Below are 18,385 nucleotides of genomic sequence, written 5' to 3'. Positions count from 1 at the left end.
TTTTAATTGGATGAAGTAGTTCTCTAATTTTTTTTTCAGTGTAAATTCAGTAATGATGTAAATATTAATGATGACAACAACAATAATAATAATAATAATAATATGTATAATAATAATGATTATTATTATATTAATATTATTATTGATAATAATGATGATAATATTAAAGATGCTATTAATAATAATAGTAATGTTAACAATAATAATTATAATAAATAATAATAATAATAATAATTATTATTATTATTATTATATATTAATTCATTCATTCATTTTCTTGTCGGCTTAGTCCCTTTATCAATCCGGGGTCGCCACAGCGGAATGAACCGCCAACTTATCCAGCAAGTTTTTACGCAGCGGATGCCCTTCCAGCCGCAACCCATCTCTGGGAAACATCCACACACACATTCACACACACACTCATACACTACAAAATGTACATTTATATATTGTTTGTATTATATAATTATATATATATATATATATATATATATATATATATATATATATATATATATATATATATATATATATATATATATATATATATATATATATATATATATATATATTATTTTATGTAAAAATAAAACATGTTTAGTCCTTAAACATTAATTGCATTTAATAGCATCCGAAATAAAAGTTTGATTTGACACACTCTCACACACACACATACATACATACATACATACATACATACATACATACATACATACATACATACATACATACATACATACATATATATATATATATACATATATATATATATTTTTTTTTTGTGTTCATATATATATATATATATATATATATATATATATATATATATATATATATATATATATATATGAACACAAAACAAACATAAAGTTTATATAATTTTTTATCAAGAAACTAACTAACAATTCTTTCAAATATATAGTATACATGCATGTGTAAATTTTTTTTACCCATTTATTTAATTTTCTATATTTATTTAAATGCAATGATATTTTTGTTGCCTCAAATTTTAATAAATTTGTCAACCCTAGTAGTAGTTTCATTTTTGTAATTGCTATGATTCATGTGTGCATGTGAAAAATTTCTGTAAATATTAAACTTCTTACACTAACAATATACAGTTGAAGTTGAAATTATTAGCCCCCCTTTTAATTAATTTATTTTTTTAAATGTCTCCCAAATGATATTTAACAGAGCAAGGAAATTTTCACAGTATGTCTATTATTTTTTTCCTCTGGAGAAAGTCTTATTTGTTTTATTTTGGCTAGAATCAAAACAGTTTTTAATTTTTTATAAACCATTTTAATGTCAAAATTATTAGCCCCTATAAGCTATAAAAAATTTTAATAGTCTACAGAACAAACGGTCGTTATACATTAACTTACCTAATTACCCTAACCTGCCTAGTTAACCTAAATAAGCCTTTAAATGTCACTTTAAGCTGTATAGAAGTGTCTTGAAAAATATCTTGTCAAATATTATTTACTGTCATCATGGCAAAGATAAAATCAGTTTTTAGAAATGAGTTATTAAAACTACCATGATTAGAAATGTGCTGAAAAAATCTTCTCTCTTTTAAACAGAAATTGGGGAAAAAATAAACAGTGGGGCTAATAGTTCAGGGGAGCTAATAATTCTCTTATTATATAAAAAATTATTATACAAAACTCAACAAAATAATTTAATCTTACATGATCTCTCTTTTTATAATATAAGCGCACCTGGCAGTTAACATCAAGCTTCATAAGCCTATTTATACGAGTAACACTACACGTTTACTCAACTGAATTTAAACCACAGAGCATTGGTAATAATAATTCCCTTTGATAGTAAAGAAATATGGCCTTCAGTGTCGTCAGAATGTCTGTAAATGAAACCAGTTCATGATGGTTCAAACTACACTACAGTCTCATGTTCTCACCACAACCCCAGTTCTGTTTTTTTAAGTCTATTACTAAAAAACTGCATATCATGCTTTCATTCACAGTATTGGGGTGTATTAGATTAAATTTTTGTCAGATTATTTGTTGTGTTTTCTTTAGTACACTGCTTTAATTATAATTCCTATTGACCTAAAATGGTGTGTGGTTTTATTACTGCTTATACTGTTTTATGTTTTATTGTATAATATTGTTTAATAATTTTCTTTTTTTACTAAAATGTTGTTTATTTGAATGTTCAGAAGTTTTTTAATTGTTCAAATAAGTTTCAATTAATTCACTGAGTTCTGAAAATGTTTGCTGGGGTAAACCCACATAAAAAATACCATAGTATTTTATAGTAAATACTGTTATTTTAGTTAGTCTGTAATTCAGTAGTTGCTGTAGTTTACTATAGTTTTCCACAACTATATGGTATAATTACTATACTGTAGTAATTATTATATGGTATAATGGTATAATTACATTACAACACACCACAGTTTACTGTAGTAAAAACTAAAACTAATGTATATTTACAGTTATTACAGTTTATCAGTTCACTGTTTATATATATATATATGGGCGGCACGGTGGCTCAGTGGTTAGCACTGTGGCCTCACAGCAAGAAGGTCACTAGTTTGAGTCCTGGCTGGGTTAGTTAGCGTTTGGTGTGGAGTTTGCATGTTCTCCCCATGTTGGTGTGAGTTTCCTCTGGGTGCTCCGGTTTCCCCCACAGTCCAAAGATATGCGCTATAGGGGAATTGAATAAATTAATTGTCTGTAGTGTATGAATGTGATCGAAAGTGTATGTTTCCCTGTGATGGATTGCAGCTGGAAGGGTATCCGCTGCGTAAAATATGTGCTGGATAAGTTGGCAGTTCATTCCGCTGTGGCGACCCCTGATAAATAAAGGTACTAAGCTGAAGGAAAATGAATGAATGAATGAATATATATATATATATATATATATATATATATATATATATATATATATATATATATATATATATATATATATATATACATACTGTAATAAACTTTACTATAATATTGGTAAAATACTACAAATACTATAATTAGGACTGCATTTTTATACTATAGTAATTTACAGTCAATACTACAATGATTATCCATATAAAAATCACTCTTTTGTTAATGAATGCTACAGCATACTATAGTATAATCTACTGATAAACTGTAATAAATACTGTAGTATACTTTAATTTTTACTATAGTAAACTATGGTGTGTTGTACAGTTGTGGTATGATTATACCCTATGATTTGCCACGATAATACAACTGTAATATAAAGAAATTACCATAAATTATGCTAAAACACACCACGGTAAATACTGTAGTAATTATTAGTTTATCGGTTCACTATGATTAATACTACAGTATGCTGCAGCATCCATTAACAACGTTATTATAAAATATGTACAGTACACTTTACTCTAGTATGGTTCAAAAACACTATATTGTTTACTACAAAGTACAACAACATTCTAATATAGAATGGCTCAAAAATAACTAGTGTTTACTAAAAAATTACTATACTATTTTTTCCCACATGGAAAAATAGTATAGTAATTTATAGTAAACACTAGTTATTTTTGAGCCATTCTATAGTAGATTGCTTGAAATAATCTGTTGTTGTAACTGTTGTTGTAATACAGCAACTATATTATTATATTATAAAGAATTATAATACTACAACACACACCACAGTTTACTGTAGTAAAAACTAAAGAGTTGTAAATATTATAATGCGTACAAGTAATACACTTTTCTATAGTTCTGGTCAAAAACCCTTTAGTATTTACTATAAATTACAGTTTTTTCATCTGAGAAAAGTGACTAATGTTATCAGATTGCAAAAATTTAACAACATATTTTTTATTTGAACTACAAAAAAAATTCTTATTATTATTATTATTATTTTATTTTTATATCAGTTGTAAGAGTTTTAAATCATTGAATACTCTACATACAGTATAATACACTTTTCTATAGTATGGGTCAAAAACACCAAAGTATTTATTATAAATTACGATTGTTTTTTTTTTTTATGTGAGAAAAGTGACAAATTTGATCAGCTTCATAAATTGAACAGCACATTATTCTATTACTACAAATAAATATTATTATTGTTATTATTATCATTATTATTAAACCGTAAGGCTTGTAAATAAAATATTATTTACAGTATAATACACTTTTCTATAGCATGGGTCAAAAACCCTATAGTATTTATTATAAATTACAATATTCTTTAATATGAGAGAAGCGACCAATTTTATTTTTATAAATTTAACAACATCTTTTAAATTTAAACTACAAATAAATATTATTTTCTATAGTATGGGTCAAAAACACTTTAGTATTTACTATAAATTACATATTTTAAACTACAGTAAGTAATTTAATCAGTTTGTATAAATTTATCAACAGATTTTTCTATTATATATTATTATCATCATTATACCAGTTGTTAGAGTTGTTAATATAATACATATAATACACTTGTATGGGTAAAAAAAACTATAATATTTACTATAAATTACAGTATTGCTCATATAAAAAATGTGACGAATTTCATCAGTTTGCATAAATTTAATAACAGATTTTTCTGTTCTATAATATTATTTATTCATTCATTCATTATTTTTGTTTTCAGCCTAGTCTCTTTATTAATCCGGGGTCACCACAGTGGAATGACCCGCCAACTCCAGCACATGTTTTATGCAGCAGATGCTCTTTCAGCTGCAACCCATCACTGGGAAACATCCACACACACTCATTGTTACTCATACACTATGGACAATTTAGCCTACCCATTTCACCTGTACCACATGCCTTTGGACATGCAAACTCCACACAGAAACACCAACTGACCCAGCCAAGGCTCGAACCAGCGACCATCTCGCTGTGAGGTGATAGCACCACCTACTGCGCCACCTTGTCGCCTATCATTAATTATTATTATTATTGTTATTATTATACCAGTTGAGTTGTAAAGATAATACACTAGTATATTATACAGTATAGTACTGTATATTTATACTGTAATTTCATCAATTTGCATAAATTTAACAACAGATTTTTCTATTCTATATTTCTATTATTATTTTTATAATATACCAGCTGTAAGATTTGTAAATATAATACATATTATACACTTAGCATGGGTTAAAAACACTAAAGTATTTATTATTAATTGAAGTATTTTTTCATATAAGAAATGTGACAAATTTCATCAGTTTGCATAAATTTAACAACAGATTTTTCTATTCTATATTTCTATTTTTTTTTTTAATTATACCAGTTGTAAGAGTTGTAAATATAATACATATACACTTAGTATGGGTCAAAAACACTAAAGTATTTATTATTAATTACAGTATTTTGTCAAATAAAAAATGTGACGAATTTCATTAGTTTGCATAAAAGTTTGAATAAATTTAACAACAGATTTTTCTGTTCTATATTATTATTATTTTTTATTATCATTATTATTGTTATCATTATTATTGTTATTGTTGTAATTGTTACTATTATTATTTTTATTATTATTATTATTATTATTGCTGCTGCTGATGGTGGTTGTGTTGTTAGAGATTCATCTTTGCCGCCAGGCTTGGCATTATGAGGATCAGCGGCAGTATGGATTGACAACATTAAAGAATTGACAACATTAAAGAATTTACTATAATTTAGTTTTTTTTTTTTCATGTGAGAAAGATGACGAATTTCATCAGCTGGCATAAATTTAACAACATATTTTAACAACAGAACTACAAATAAATATTATAATTTTTTATTATTATATAAGTTGAACAAGTTGTAAATACTATAATACAAACAGTATAACACACTTTTCTATAGTATGGGTTATAAAACACTAAAGCATTTATTATTTAGTTTGCATAAATGTAACAGAATTTTTCTACATGAACTACAAATAAATATTATTGTTATTGCTATTTGTTTAATTTAAAAAGTGACAAATTTCATCAGTTTGCATAAATTTAACAACATTATCATTAATTATTATTAATAATAATAATACCATTATAGTTTTATACACATTGTTATCATAATAATAATAATTATTATTATTATTATTATTATTATTAATATTATTATTATTATTATTATTATTATTGCTGCTGCTGATGGTGGTTGTGTTGTTGTTAGAGATTCATCTTTGCCGCCAGGCGTGGCATCATGAGGATCAGCGGCGTCTGAGGTGGAAACACGAACGCTCTTTGTTCAAGGTTTGCCTGCGATGTTGCTAGACACGTGCTCTCTCTCTCACACACACACACACACACTCCCTCTCTCTAGTGCAGATCCCGCATCGTCTGTCTGAAACTCCCCGCGTGTCTCCTCCTGATCGCCCGCGCGCGCTGCTCTTCCTCTCCGTCAACAACAACTCAGTGACCCGCTGCAACCAACGGCAAACACGGTGGGCGGAACCCCCAAATTCTGTCACATTAACTCTTTCACTGTGGCCAGATATTGGGCACAGATGTTTCCCTTCCTCTGTGCGGAACAGCAGTGATGAACGCAGCGCATTTTTCGCTCGTGTTATGATCGGGAATCACAACAGAAGCGCTGTTGTTGAGAGTGTGGAGAAAGGCAGCTGGATGATGGTGTTGTTTGCAGGCGCACATGTGCGATTATTCTGGCACGCCTCTTCCCACTGCACGAGACAATGAGCCGTGATGCTGTAGACTGATATTTTACTGGATGGAAATAGATGCTTTGGGTTATGCATTAGGATAGGACGGTGTGGGTTGCTACAAAGAAGTCTGAAATGCAAACGGGATGGATGGGTGGATGGATGGATAGATGGACGGATGGTGACTGTCTTAGGGAGGCAAAGACATGGCAAGCTGTTTGAACATTTAAACTATTTTACAGTTTCAAATCAAACTAAATAATAATAATAATAATAATAAACTTAATCAATTTTACTTTAAGGTCACTATTCTTCCCAATAGGCTAATGGTAATATTATATTTCTCAAACAGAGTCTAAATGCTAGGTACATTTAAACACTATTTAAAAAAAATACCTCTAACATATTACAAAAATAAAGCATTCCTCTACTGTTTTTTTAGTGCATTTAATATGTTTTTGCATATGCATTGATATGCATTATAAGTATATACAGTATACCCATATAAATCCAATAAATGAGTGATGTAACTCACATATATTTATCCATATCTGTCAGTATCACACACTCTAAAAGAGTTTTCACCACATCGGTTAGTGTAGTACATGTCAAAGTGCATCACTGAAAACAAGAAAAGTGGACATGCTGGTTTTCTTGTCCAAGAATCTGTAACAATTTTAGTATGGATTCTGAAATACGACCATACAAGCAAGCCGTAATAAGACAGCAAAGATGTAACTCGACCTTTTCAAGTGTTTTTGTTTTCCTGGTTATTCTTGATATTTTCTGGTTGATAAAACTATATCAGTGGAGCTTGGGTGGTGGTGATATTTATTTATGTTTGTTTGTTTACATTGCCTTATACACTACCTGACAAATGTGTTGCTGTTGATCTCAGATGTAAAAGCAACAAATAATAAGTTGACTTCTAGTTGATTATTTGGAAAAGTGGCAGCCGATAGATTTATTTCTTTATTGTTTTTGATGAATCCTCTCTTGAACTGCATCCCAATCATCACAAATACTAGAGAAGACCTACTGGAATCCACATGGACCTAAGATTCTTAGAGAAATCAGTCAAGCTTGGTTAAGGAAAAATCATGGTTTGGGGTTACATTCAGTATGGGGGCGTGCAAAAGATCTGCAGAGTGGATGGCAACATCACTAGCCTGAGGTATCGAGACATTTGTGCTGCCCATTGCATTATTAACATTAATTAAAATGTTAATACAACGTTGTTACAAAAAATTCAACATTAAAAAAATACAATTTAAATAGTACTGTTTGAATAATAATTAAATATAAAATACAAAATACAAATCACCTTTTGTTAACAGAAATATAGTTGATTGAATCTTGCTTCGATAAATAACTTTAAATATTAATACAAAGAAAAAATAACTTTGTTAAAACTATATTATTATACTTTTATTGCAAATATTTTTACTTGTTAAACATATTAAACTTATAAAAATAACAAACTTATTAAAAGTATTTTTGTTATTATCTATGTATCATAAAATATAAAACAGCATCAAACAAAGTAGTGAATGAATCGCTCAAATCTCAGGACAAGTGACACAAAAATAGATGTTTTTTAAAGGAATAGACGCAGCAGCGGCTTGCCATAGGCGGGGCCTGAGCGAACCAGACGGGGCGGAGCACCGGTAGGCCCGGCCCCGCTCGGCGCAGACATCCTTGTGTCCCGTTCGCCTTGCGCGCTTCGGAACCGGAGAGGGGGCTGGTCTGAGGGAGGGACTAGCGCAAACGGGGGACGAGGACCAGGAGGGGGCGGGGTGGCGGCGAGGGTGCTGTTTCTCCAGTCTCTTACCAGTGTCTTTGTCTCACACTCTTTTGTTAGCCATGCCTAGCTTGCTGGTTCTAGCAGGGATCATGGAGAAAAATGGGGGCTACGGCGGAGATTTAGCCGGCTCCGGCTTCGGCAGCGAAGGTCTCCTAGTGCCACCCGAGGAGGAGGAGGACGATTCCCGTGCCCTTAGAGTTGCGCTGGGCCAACTGTCGCTGCTGGGTCTTGGAGAGGGCGAGGACGGGGCTCCTGCGGGTGGAGGTGGTGGTGGTGGAGGAGTTCAAGACAGGAGTAATAATAACCACCACAACCACATCCAAGCCGAGCCGGGGATGTTACAAGGGAAGAATAAGTTGTGCGCCCTGTACGAGAGCTCGCCGACCGAAACCAAAGGACGGGGCTGCAACATAACGGAGTGCGTCCCCGTGCCAAGCTCCGAACATGTGGCCGAAATAGTGGGGAGACAAGGTAAATACAACGATGCGCACTTTCACATGCTTTCGAACTCGTTCTCCAGGGCGCGCGCGCGGCTCAAACTAAGTGTGGAGCTGTCTTGACAAAGAAAAAGGGAGTGGTGGTGATGTTTTTTAACGTGTCCGTTTTAGCACACACACTATTTCAGATCGCAGATGGCATGTGCATTTCCTCTTAGCGTTAGGCAAAGTTACCAGCGGGTACGAGAACAAAGGCATTATTCCACATCCACGCCTTCAATGTCAGCATGCTGCTTTCCCTTTGTCGTCTGAGCGCGCGTAATTCTGTTTTTTTGAAACAGAAAATGGAACGCGTGTGCGCTCGCTGGATACAATGTAACAGTCAACGGTCTTTGTTGACTGGATACATTGTGTCATTCGCTGCTTCGCGCGCCTCTGTAGTTCCTGGGGGCTTTCATATGCAGCAACACCACGTTGTTTTTATCAGGCTCCCTGAGACAAAGAGGACTTGTCGGGTAACTTTTGTCCGTAATAACATCGGGGAGGGGGGGAGCACGTAAAAGTGGGTCTCGTGAGCTGCACCTGAAAGTGCTCAGCGTTGTGAGACAAAGAAGTGAAAGTCCTTGAGTGTTTTGAGGACAAGGCTCGTGTGGTGGAAAATGGGAAAAGCAATATTAACATGACTTGACACAAAAGTTATCTCTGAACGCGTGGAATAAGTTAAGCAAGCGCGTGTTGTAGACTCTGAAAAGTCACTTAACATGCAGTGTCCTGGAAAGCTGTGTGTTGCATTTGGTCCAGGAGAGACAGACTGTAAAGACTGTGTAAGAGTCACGCCCCGTCTACCAGCACAACTGCCCTGCACTCAACGCAGGGGGTCAGGAAGCGTTCATTAAGAGTCTAACATCTCACCTAGATGAAATACTCACTAATAAACGACCCAGCAAGTCTCTTCCCTGCATATGACGACTTTGTTGAGTTGAAAAGTGGCCTGCGCGCCTCAGCTTGAATCCAACTTGGGATGCTGTGAGCGCGTGGTCTGGAAATTGCTGATTAAGAGGATTTGAAATGGGGTCTTTACCTCATTAGTTACTGATAGCACGGCCACATCCTGTGCTGAATATCTGGACATTTGTTTGTCCTTTATTAACTTAATTTAATAGCATTTTTTTCTATGAATAGGCAGGCGCCTGATAACAACACTCGAGAGTGATGGCACAAAAAGCAGCACTTATGTTCGCTTGTTATCATCATTAGAATTTGAGCTGTAAGGTTTCATGCTTTGTTCACCTGCAGTGTCTGCCATGCCTGTTAGGAGATGTGCTCCTGCGGCGAGAGGGACGGTTCAGCGGCGGGAGGGAATCTGTGCTCCCCGCTGTCAGTGCTAGACAGTCCATTCAGGTTATTTTTTTAGCTTCTGCTGTACACAATGAGGCATGAAACCAGTGTGCAGAAATCTATCCACTGAACAGGCCCCTGGGCGGAGAAAGCCACCTTGCTTTTGATAAGACACCACTGAGGTGCTAATAAATACTCTGCTGCCGAACACGAGGCAGATGATGTGGAGCACCACACCTTGGTGATTTCATATTTCCACAGTAACTTTATGAAGGATTTAGCTTGCTTGCTTTGTCCTTAAATCAACCCGAGTCTGTGGATGTAATTGAGATATTTACGTACTTGTAACTGTAAGTTAGCACATGGCACTAGCCTTGTTGAGAAGACGTCATGCAGACAAACCTATTGCAATCTCTGTTATTGTTTACTTTTATCGCATCCTAATAGGACACGTCAGCACAGACTGCATATTGTTTAATACACTAAATGGGATTTATTATGCTAAACACTTAGCATTATTAAAAGCAGACTCATTTCTTTCTTTTTATGAATAATAATAAAAAGATATTTGCAAGACAGTGTAATGCAGCATTAAAAAACAGCCATTGTTTTAATCGATTTGTACCCACAATGGAGAAGAGTGAACAGCAATTTCCAAATTCACTTTGAGCCTCATTTATAAAACACAAGCAGAACGTATTTCCATGCACACTATTCTGTCAATAGTTTTATGAACATTTGACACAGATTAATGCTGATAGTATTTTGTTTATTGAATTAAATTCAAGTTTATTTCTATAGCGCTTTTACACCCAGCCCTAATAAGAATATTGTGACGATTCATACGATTCAGAGTCAAAGCAGTTTAACACAGAAGTTCTAGTAGATTGAATCTGTATCAGTCCAGTTTATGAATGAAGTCCAGCAGATGTTATCAAATTAACCATGTTGCTATGTTTCCTTATCAAAAAAAAAGTCAAAGTACAAAAATTATATTTTAGTAAATTGTGCCTAAAAATGGCAAGGTGATGTTTATTTTATCATTAGTAATTTGTATCTGGGCATGTTTATATTTATAGTACTATAGAAGCAAGTGTGAATCGTCACAATATTCTTATTAGGGCTGGGCGATTAATCGAAAAGTGATCAACATTCAGAACCTATAATTAATTTAATTTTTCCAGGATAATTTTTTTCAATTACGTTCCCTACGTGTCACTTCACCCGCTGTGCTAAAGGCTGTGGCTAATTTCTACTTCTGCAGCCACTTTGCAGCCACATCTGATCTCTGGTCAAGTAGGACGATGGACTCATTCTTGAGCCTTGTACTACACTCTCAGAAATAAAGGTACGCAAGCTGTCACTGGGGTGGTACCTTTTTAAAAAGTGCACATTTTTACTTAAAGGGTCCATATTGCTACCTTAAAATTATATATTAGTACCTAAAAAAATAAGAGGAACATTTTTGTACTTTTTATGTACTAATATTTACCCTTGAGGTGTTAATATGGAGCTTTAAGGTACACATTTTTACCTTTTGAAAAGGTACCACCCCAGTGACAGCTTGCGTACCTTTATTTCTGAGAGTGTACATTGACAATGATTGGAAGCTGCGCCAGAGATGCCTTTACATGGCATCTAAAACTTGTCAGTCACTATCAGGTCAAAAAAATAAAATAACCTTGCATAAATCTTAACCGAGTTAAAATGTTTAATTAATCAAGATTTTGATTTTAGGCCAAACAGCCCAGCGCTACACTGCAAAAAATGCTTTTCTTACTTCGATTTTTTGTCTTGTTTCTTGTTCAAATATCTACAAATTCTTAAATCAAGCATTTTCTAGACAAGCAAAACATATTGTCTTGTTTTAAGAAATAATATGCCAAATTGAAGTGAGTTTTCCCTCAAATCAAGCTAAATAATCTGCCAATGGGGTAAGCAAAATAATCTTGTTTTTCGATTTGTGATAAAATTATTTTGCTTACCCCATTGGCAGATTATTTAGCTTGATTTAAACTCACTTAATTTTGGCAGATTATTTCTTAAAATAACAAAATATGTTTTGCTTGTCTAGAAAATGCTTCTTGATTTAAGAACTTTTAGATATTTGAACTAGAACTATGACAGAAAATCGAAGTAAGAAAAGCATTTTTTGCAGTGTAATTCCTATATTCAAGCATTATAAAATAAAACATTGTCATTTTGAGCCAATTGATAAGTGTATAAGGGATAGTTCAGCCCAAAAAATGACAATTTTCATCATTTACTTACGATTGACTCTATTGGAGATTCTTCTGTTGAACACAAAATAAGATATTTAGAAAAATGCTGATTGCTGGGATCCACTGACTTCAATAGTAATTTATTTCCTACGATGGAAGTTGATGGGTCCCAGCAACGAGCATTCTTCAAAACATCTACGTTTGTGTAGAAGACAGAAACACATAAATATTTAAAACCACATGAGGGAGAATAAACGATGAGGAAATGATCTTTGGGTGAATAATCTCTTGAAATACTACACATTTCTTTAGAAGAAATGATCTAAAACATCGAAAGAAACTCCACTCGGGAGATGAAGAACGTGCAGAACTTTGTGAATGAACAGATTCTGAGCATGGCTGACCTTTTGACCCTAAAGCAAACAAGCAAAATAAATACTATCTATCAGATATTAGTACTTCTACTACCATAATGCTCCTTTTCTGCCCAACAGGTTGCAAAATCAAAGCTTTGCGTGCAAAGACAAACACCTACATCAAGACCCCCGTCAGAGGTGAAGAACCAGTCTTCCTCATCACCGGGCGCAAAGAGGATGTGGCCCTGGCCAGACGTGAAATCATCTCAGCTGCAGAGCACTTCTCCATGCTGCGGGCCTCCAGGAACAAGTTCAGCGGCTCTCCTCCTGCACCTCTACCTGGCCAGACCACCATACAGGTGCGGGTTCCCTACCGGGTTGTGGGTTTGGTGGTCGGACCCAAAGGCTCGACTATAAAACGCATCCAGCAGCAAACGTGCACTTACATCGTCACTCCCAGCCGCGACCGTGACCCCGTCTTTGAGATCACAGGCTCCCCTGGGAACGCCGAACGGGCTCGGGAAGAAATCGAGGCGCACATCGCCTTCCGCACAGGTGGCCTGCACGATCACAACAATGAGAATGACTGCTTGGGCCCTGAAAGTGGCAACGGGGGTCTGGAGAGCCGCCTGCAGCAGGTGTGGGGGCTACAGGGGGCCCCGCGGAAGCCGCTTGCCAGCAGCTACCGCCAGAATTTCTCAGACACCGTGGTCGGAAGTAGCAGTGGAGGAGGAGGAGGGATTTACAGTAAAGGTGACTTTAACAACCATGGCAGCAGCGGGGACAAGCCGTCCTCCTACTTCGGCTCCGAGGGCACTCAAAGCTGGGGCGATCCCGACTATCCCAAACAGGTGGCTTACTATGCCCAGCAGCGCTCCAAAAGCTTTGGAGGCCTGCCTCTTCCTCTGACCAGACTGTCACCGGGTTTGCCCGAACCATGCGGAACCGGCAACTCCAACGCTGTTGGGTCTCCTCACGCCCAGGCTCGCCGTGCCCACAGCGAGCCCACCGCTGCCACCGGGGCATTCACCGGACGTCTGCCTGTGCCGGATTCTCCGCCTGCCATGTCTCGGGACTGCATGACCTGTTTCGAGAGCAAGGTGACGGCTGCTTTGGTCCCGTGTGGTCATAACCTCTTCTGCATGGAGTGTGCCATCCGAATTTGTGAGCTAAATCATCCAGAGTGCCCTGTTTGCCACACCCTGGTCACACAGGCTATTCGAATATTCTCTTAAAGAGTCAGTTCTTTTCGTTTTGTCTCGTTTTGTTTCCTGTGCTTTGTTTTTAATCTGTAGAATCAGTTTACCTTTTTTTTTTTATTTGGTCAGTATTCACTTTTTTTATTTTTCAGAAAACACAAAACCAAAACAAGCAGATATTTTAGAACACACTGCTTGCTTTACTAAAAAAAAAGAGGAAGAAGTATTTTCAGATTTTTCTTTTATATGTACACATATATACATATATATTTTATAAAGGTTTTTTTAAAAATGGGAAGAACGTAGTTCTTAGCATGTTTGTTTTCGTTTTTCCTTTTATTTAATTTTTTACTGGTGCTGTTTTTTTCCACATGCTGTGTGTGGACAGTGACAGGAGAAATAATGTGAACATTTGACACTTTTCCTCAGCTGGGGAAGTATGTTGTTATTATTATTATATGAAAAATATCAATACAAGTTTATTTCCTAAGATTGGAGTATAGTTTTACATCCCAGCATCTTCTGCAAATGAGCGAGTATTCTTTTTTAGATGGCAAACTAGAATCTTAAATCTTTGCACCTTAAAACTGATGTGAAGTGATTGTCAAAAAAAAAGTCTATGCGAAATAGATGGTATAGAAATGGGGCTGATATATACAACCAGATGTTGGTGTGGCTTTAGATTTGGATCATATTCTAAACAACACAATTACCAATGTAGTATCTTGCTTTGCTGATCAATATTCGAACAGGTAATTGACGAGTAAAACAGGGAGATTTTCTTTTTTTATATATATATTTTTGTTTGTTTCTGCACCAGTGAGCCTATTATATAAGGTATAAAGAGGACTAATAAGATACCGTACGAAAATCTGATCGGTCAGCTCAACAAAAAAAACGTGGAATTCATCAAGCGTTCTGACGTTCAAGAGGTCTTTCCCAGGTTTTTTTTTATTCTTAATTCTGCACTATTTATGTTTATGATTTTGAATTTCCACTCGTTTATTTAGTAAAACATCGATTGTGAGCATAAGGCATGAGGAGGGGGCAAAAAAAAAAAAAGCTGAGGGGGTGATTGAGGGAGGGGGTCTGTAATCTGATCCTGAATAGACCAAATAGACAAAAGCAAGCAAGACTCTGAGCTACAGTACAATGTAAACCACCCGCTCCCGAAAGTGCCCTGCATTTGAGTTGCAAAGCATCAGCACTGAGGCAGGTGTTGCTTATCGTACTTTCCATTAAGTTTTTTTTTCCTCTCTCTCTCTTTTGAGGGTCAGAATGTCAGAGGGGGGACTTGTGCTCCAATTCTACCAACGGCTCTGTGCATATGCTGTAATGACAAGCGAGCTCCGGAGCTCCTCCCAGCGAGTATATTGTTTTGTCGCAGTGGTGGTACAATCCCTGGAGCGCCCCGACATGGCCTGCCCTAGGAGGAGCTGATAATTAGCTATACATCAGAGTCCAGGTGCAAAGCAACTGCTGTAGGAGTAAGGAGGGGTGGCGTACAGTGGCGTGAATGAGGACGGAGGAGACGCGGCGCAGGGGGCTACACTAGGTGCAGCTGGGGCCCCCTCCTGTTGATCGCTCGCTCCCGTTCTGCTATTCCCAATGGGAAGAAAAGGGGCCTCTTTTGTCCTGCCATCAGGGCGGAAAAAAAATCCAAGAGCAGATTTTATTTCAAAAAGAGAGAGAACGGCAGGGTAGAGAGTGAAGGCTGACTAGATAGACCCCATGCATTTTTATTCAGCATAGCGAAAAGTGGAAATTTAATGTGCAACGAGAAGCAAGTTTCCATGGAGTCTTCCTTCACGAGTGGGACATCCTGCCGTGACCCCCTCGAGACTGCCCTGCCAGTGCACGGTCACAAGCAGCCAATCGCAGAGCAACCTTGAACTCCACAATGAAATCAGACAATTGTAATTGACAAGAAAGAAAGGGGGGGAAACGCCCAATTTGGTGGCCGCTCAAGCTGAATCAAATTACACACCCACTGCCTGTCTCATTGCAGGCTAGGGGATTTCGGAATAGGGGATTAGAGCATTCGAAGTTTGGGAAACTGTCTTTTTTTTATTAACCCCCTCGCTGCAAAAGACTTAAGAAAGTGTACTGTTTGAAATGGGTCAGTTTTCCCCCATCGAGCCTCTCAGCGCCATTGCCACATGTGCGCGGTGTTAGAAGAGATGCTAGGGTAAGCTTGTGATTGTATTTACCTTTGAGCCATTAGCATCTTTTAATATTAGTTCTGAAAAACTTTTTGATGCTGAGTTGACTGTTCAAATAGTTGTTTGCCTCAATTGATGTAAGGACGCATTAGCGTTTAATAGTGTTTTTTTTTTTTTGTTGTTGATGTTGTTTAAGAGAACAAGTACTTTGTTTGAGCATCAGTTTAATAAGGTACTTACTTTAATTGAAGTATATTTTCCCTTTAAGTGACTCTCGGTTGTGAGAGATGAAACTGAAAAGGCTTAACAAATTAAAGCTCCTAAAAAAGCACCTTATTTTGAAGAACACAGCAGCATTTGCAATCGAAAAGCATGTGCATTTGTCGACAGCTATATCTCAAATGGCAAATATGGTTATTGTTGCACTTGGGTTATATTTCGAGTTAGTTGGTTGTATTTGCACGGTTGAAAAAGCCTTTTAAATGTCGCAGCCTTTAGACGTTCAGTTTGGATTTCTTTTACAACAGTAAGATGGTATTGAACGGAGGTTTTTCTTACCGTCATTTCTGATTCTTCAAATCCCCAGCACTGATCAGGGACAGATGCTCGTCCATTGAAGGAATGCATGCTAATGCATTTCATTCATTTGTAAAAAAAAAAATAAATAAATAAGTGAATAAATAAACCAAATCTGTTTTTAAAAACTGAATTATGCAAAAGTGTAACCGCTCAAATTTTACAATCCAATTCAGAATATCTGTCTGCCAATAAACCACTTTTGTTTTCCTGCCTCTTTTTAAGGTCACCAGGTCAGCGTATGCAGGAAACGGCAATAAACGTCTTAATAAACGAGTTTATCTTTATCCCAAAAAAATGCACTGTTACAAAAAAAAAAAAATGCTTCGCAGTGGTTGCTAACCCTAAGAAATCTTTAAAGCCATGCACAATTACACGATAACCCCCCCTGCAGTAATCCCAATCTCAAAATGCAGCACTTCAACTTATTCCATGATTATTTTTTTCATAACTCATAAATAGAGTGATGATGATGATGATATACTTCAAAGAATGTAGCCTGAATCAATGGTGCAGTGTATTTAAAGTGAGATATTATTCGATGCAGGCTATGAAACGGAGAGCTGTTTTACCTGTTAAAGACTTTACACAGCAAAACCTTTTTTGAGTATTATTTATTTGATAGGAATAAGACTATATTTATTGACATTTAGGGAGATGTATAGTAAAGACTGACTACCATAGGCATATCGTTAAATCTATTTCGCTATATAAGAAGCAATTCTGAAAATGTAGTACTAGTTGTCTAATAGCCTACTTGTAATATTGCGTAATAAGGCTTCATCCCAATAGAAATCGAATAAAGCGGAACGCCCCCCCCCAAATCTGAAAGCGCTTCAGACGAAATACATAACCAAAAAAATTAGGGTTATCACAATCAATAGGGGAAGGAATTAGTGTAGTTTAGTTTTTTTTTTTTTGTACAGGATTTGCTTTGATATATTGAATGCAAACGGTTATGATGATATATTATAGGATTAAATAAATCTACACACCCTATATTGAATGCACAAAGTATCAACTACAACGTTTATTTAAAAATGCACATCCGTCCTCATTTCGACTGGTGAATTCCTTCGTCGTTCATTTCAAGGGCACTATTGTTATGCCTAATCCAAAATAATAACTGCCCGTGCGAAAGAAAAAGAGCCATTCTGACAGAGAAAGGGGGAGTGGTCACAACACACGGCCACAGCTTCTCAAGCAGAAGTGCTCCAGTTTAGAGTCTTAACAGGTTTAACAAGAATGTGTCGTAACGTGAAGCATAATATTAAGAACCACTGTGAATCTTGTTTGATTTTTTTGGTTGCAGTAATTACGTGGTGTTGTTAAATAGTTATTCAACAGCTTCCTTTTTGGGTTGTGCATGCTGGGAAATTATTTTACAGAGCATTATTAACCTTTGAACAGCCTGTGTAGATAAAATATAACAGAGCCACTTGTACTACTACAGAGATCTTTAGTGAGGATTGCAGCTGGTGTTTAATGTAATGTCGTACAACGACACCAGTTTATTTTTCCAGGCATTACACCCAACATAAAGTTATCTAATGCACAAACCGGCCCGATACAGTTGCGCTCATATGTTTACACGCCCCTAGCAGAGTCTTTTGTTTAGAAGGTGCTAAAAAAGATATTTATTTTTAGTACTGACCTGAATATGTGATGATTTAAGCATTCAGATG

General features: G+C 35.9%; 2 protein-coding genes across 2 annotated transcripts in view; one reads left to right on the top strand and one right to left on the bottom strand.

Annotated features, from left to right (window-relative positions):
* rab11al (RAB11a, member RAS oncogene family, like) overlaps positions 1–18,385 on the bottom strand; it is a 77,920-nt gene that overhangs the window by 28,294 nt on the left and 31,241 nt on the right. The gene's annotated exons all lie outside the window — the stretch shown is intronic.
* Positions 8,439–16,809, top strand: mex3a (mex-3 RNA binding family member A). Its single transcript, XM_009292667.5, has 2 exons — positions 8,439–8,881; positions 12,902–16,809. Exons 1-2 carry the CDS (start codon positions 8,470–8,472, stop codon positions 13,996–13,998), a joined length of 1,509 nt encoding a protein of 502 aa, XP_009290942.1. The 5' UTR covers positions 8,439–8,469; the 3' UTR covers positions 13,999–16,809.

The sequence above is a fragment of the Danio rerio genome, chromosome 16 (genome assembly GCF_049306965.1).
Source record: "Danio rerio strain Tuebingen ecotype United States chromosome 16, GRCz12tu, whole genome shotgun sequence".
Taxonomy (NCBI): Eukaryota; Metazoa; Chordata; class Actinopteri; order Cypriniformes; family Danionidae; genus Danio; species Danio rerio.
The sequence above is the reverse complement of the archived record's forward strand: the minus strand, read 5'-3'. Positions and strand labels throughout refer to the sequence as shown.

Excerpts from the sequence above, each read along its gene's own strand:
- mex3a (XM_009292667.5), top strand. The coding sequence starts at position 8,470 with ATGCCTAGCTTGCTGGTTCTAGCAGGGATCATGGAGAAAAATGGGGGC. Across the intron at positions 8,882-12,901 it reads CGAAATAGTGGGGAGACAAG|GTTGCAAAATCAAAGCTTTG; the intron begins GTAAATACAACG and ends TCTGCCCAACAG.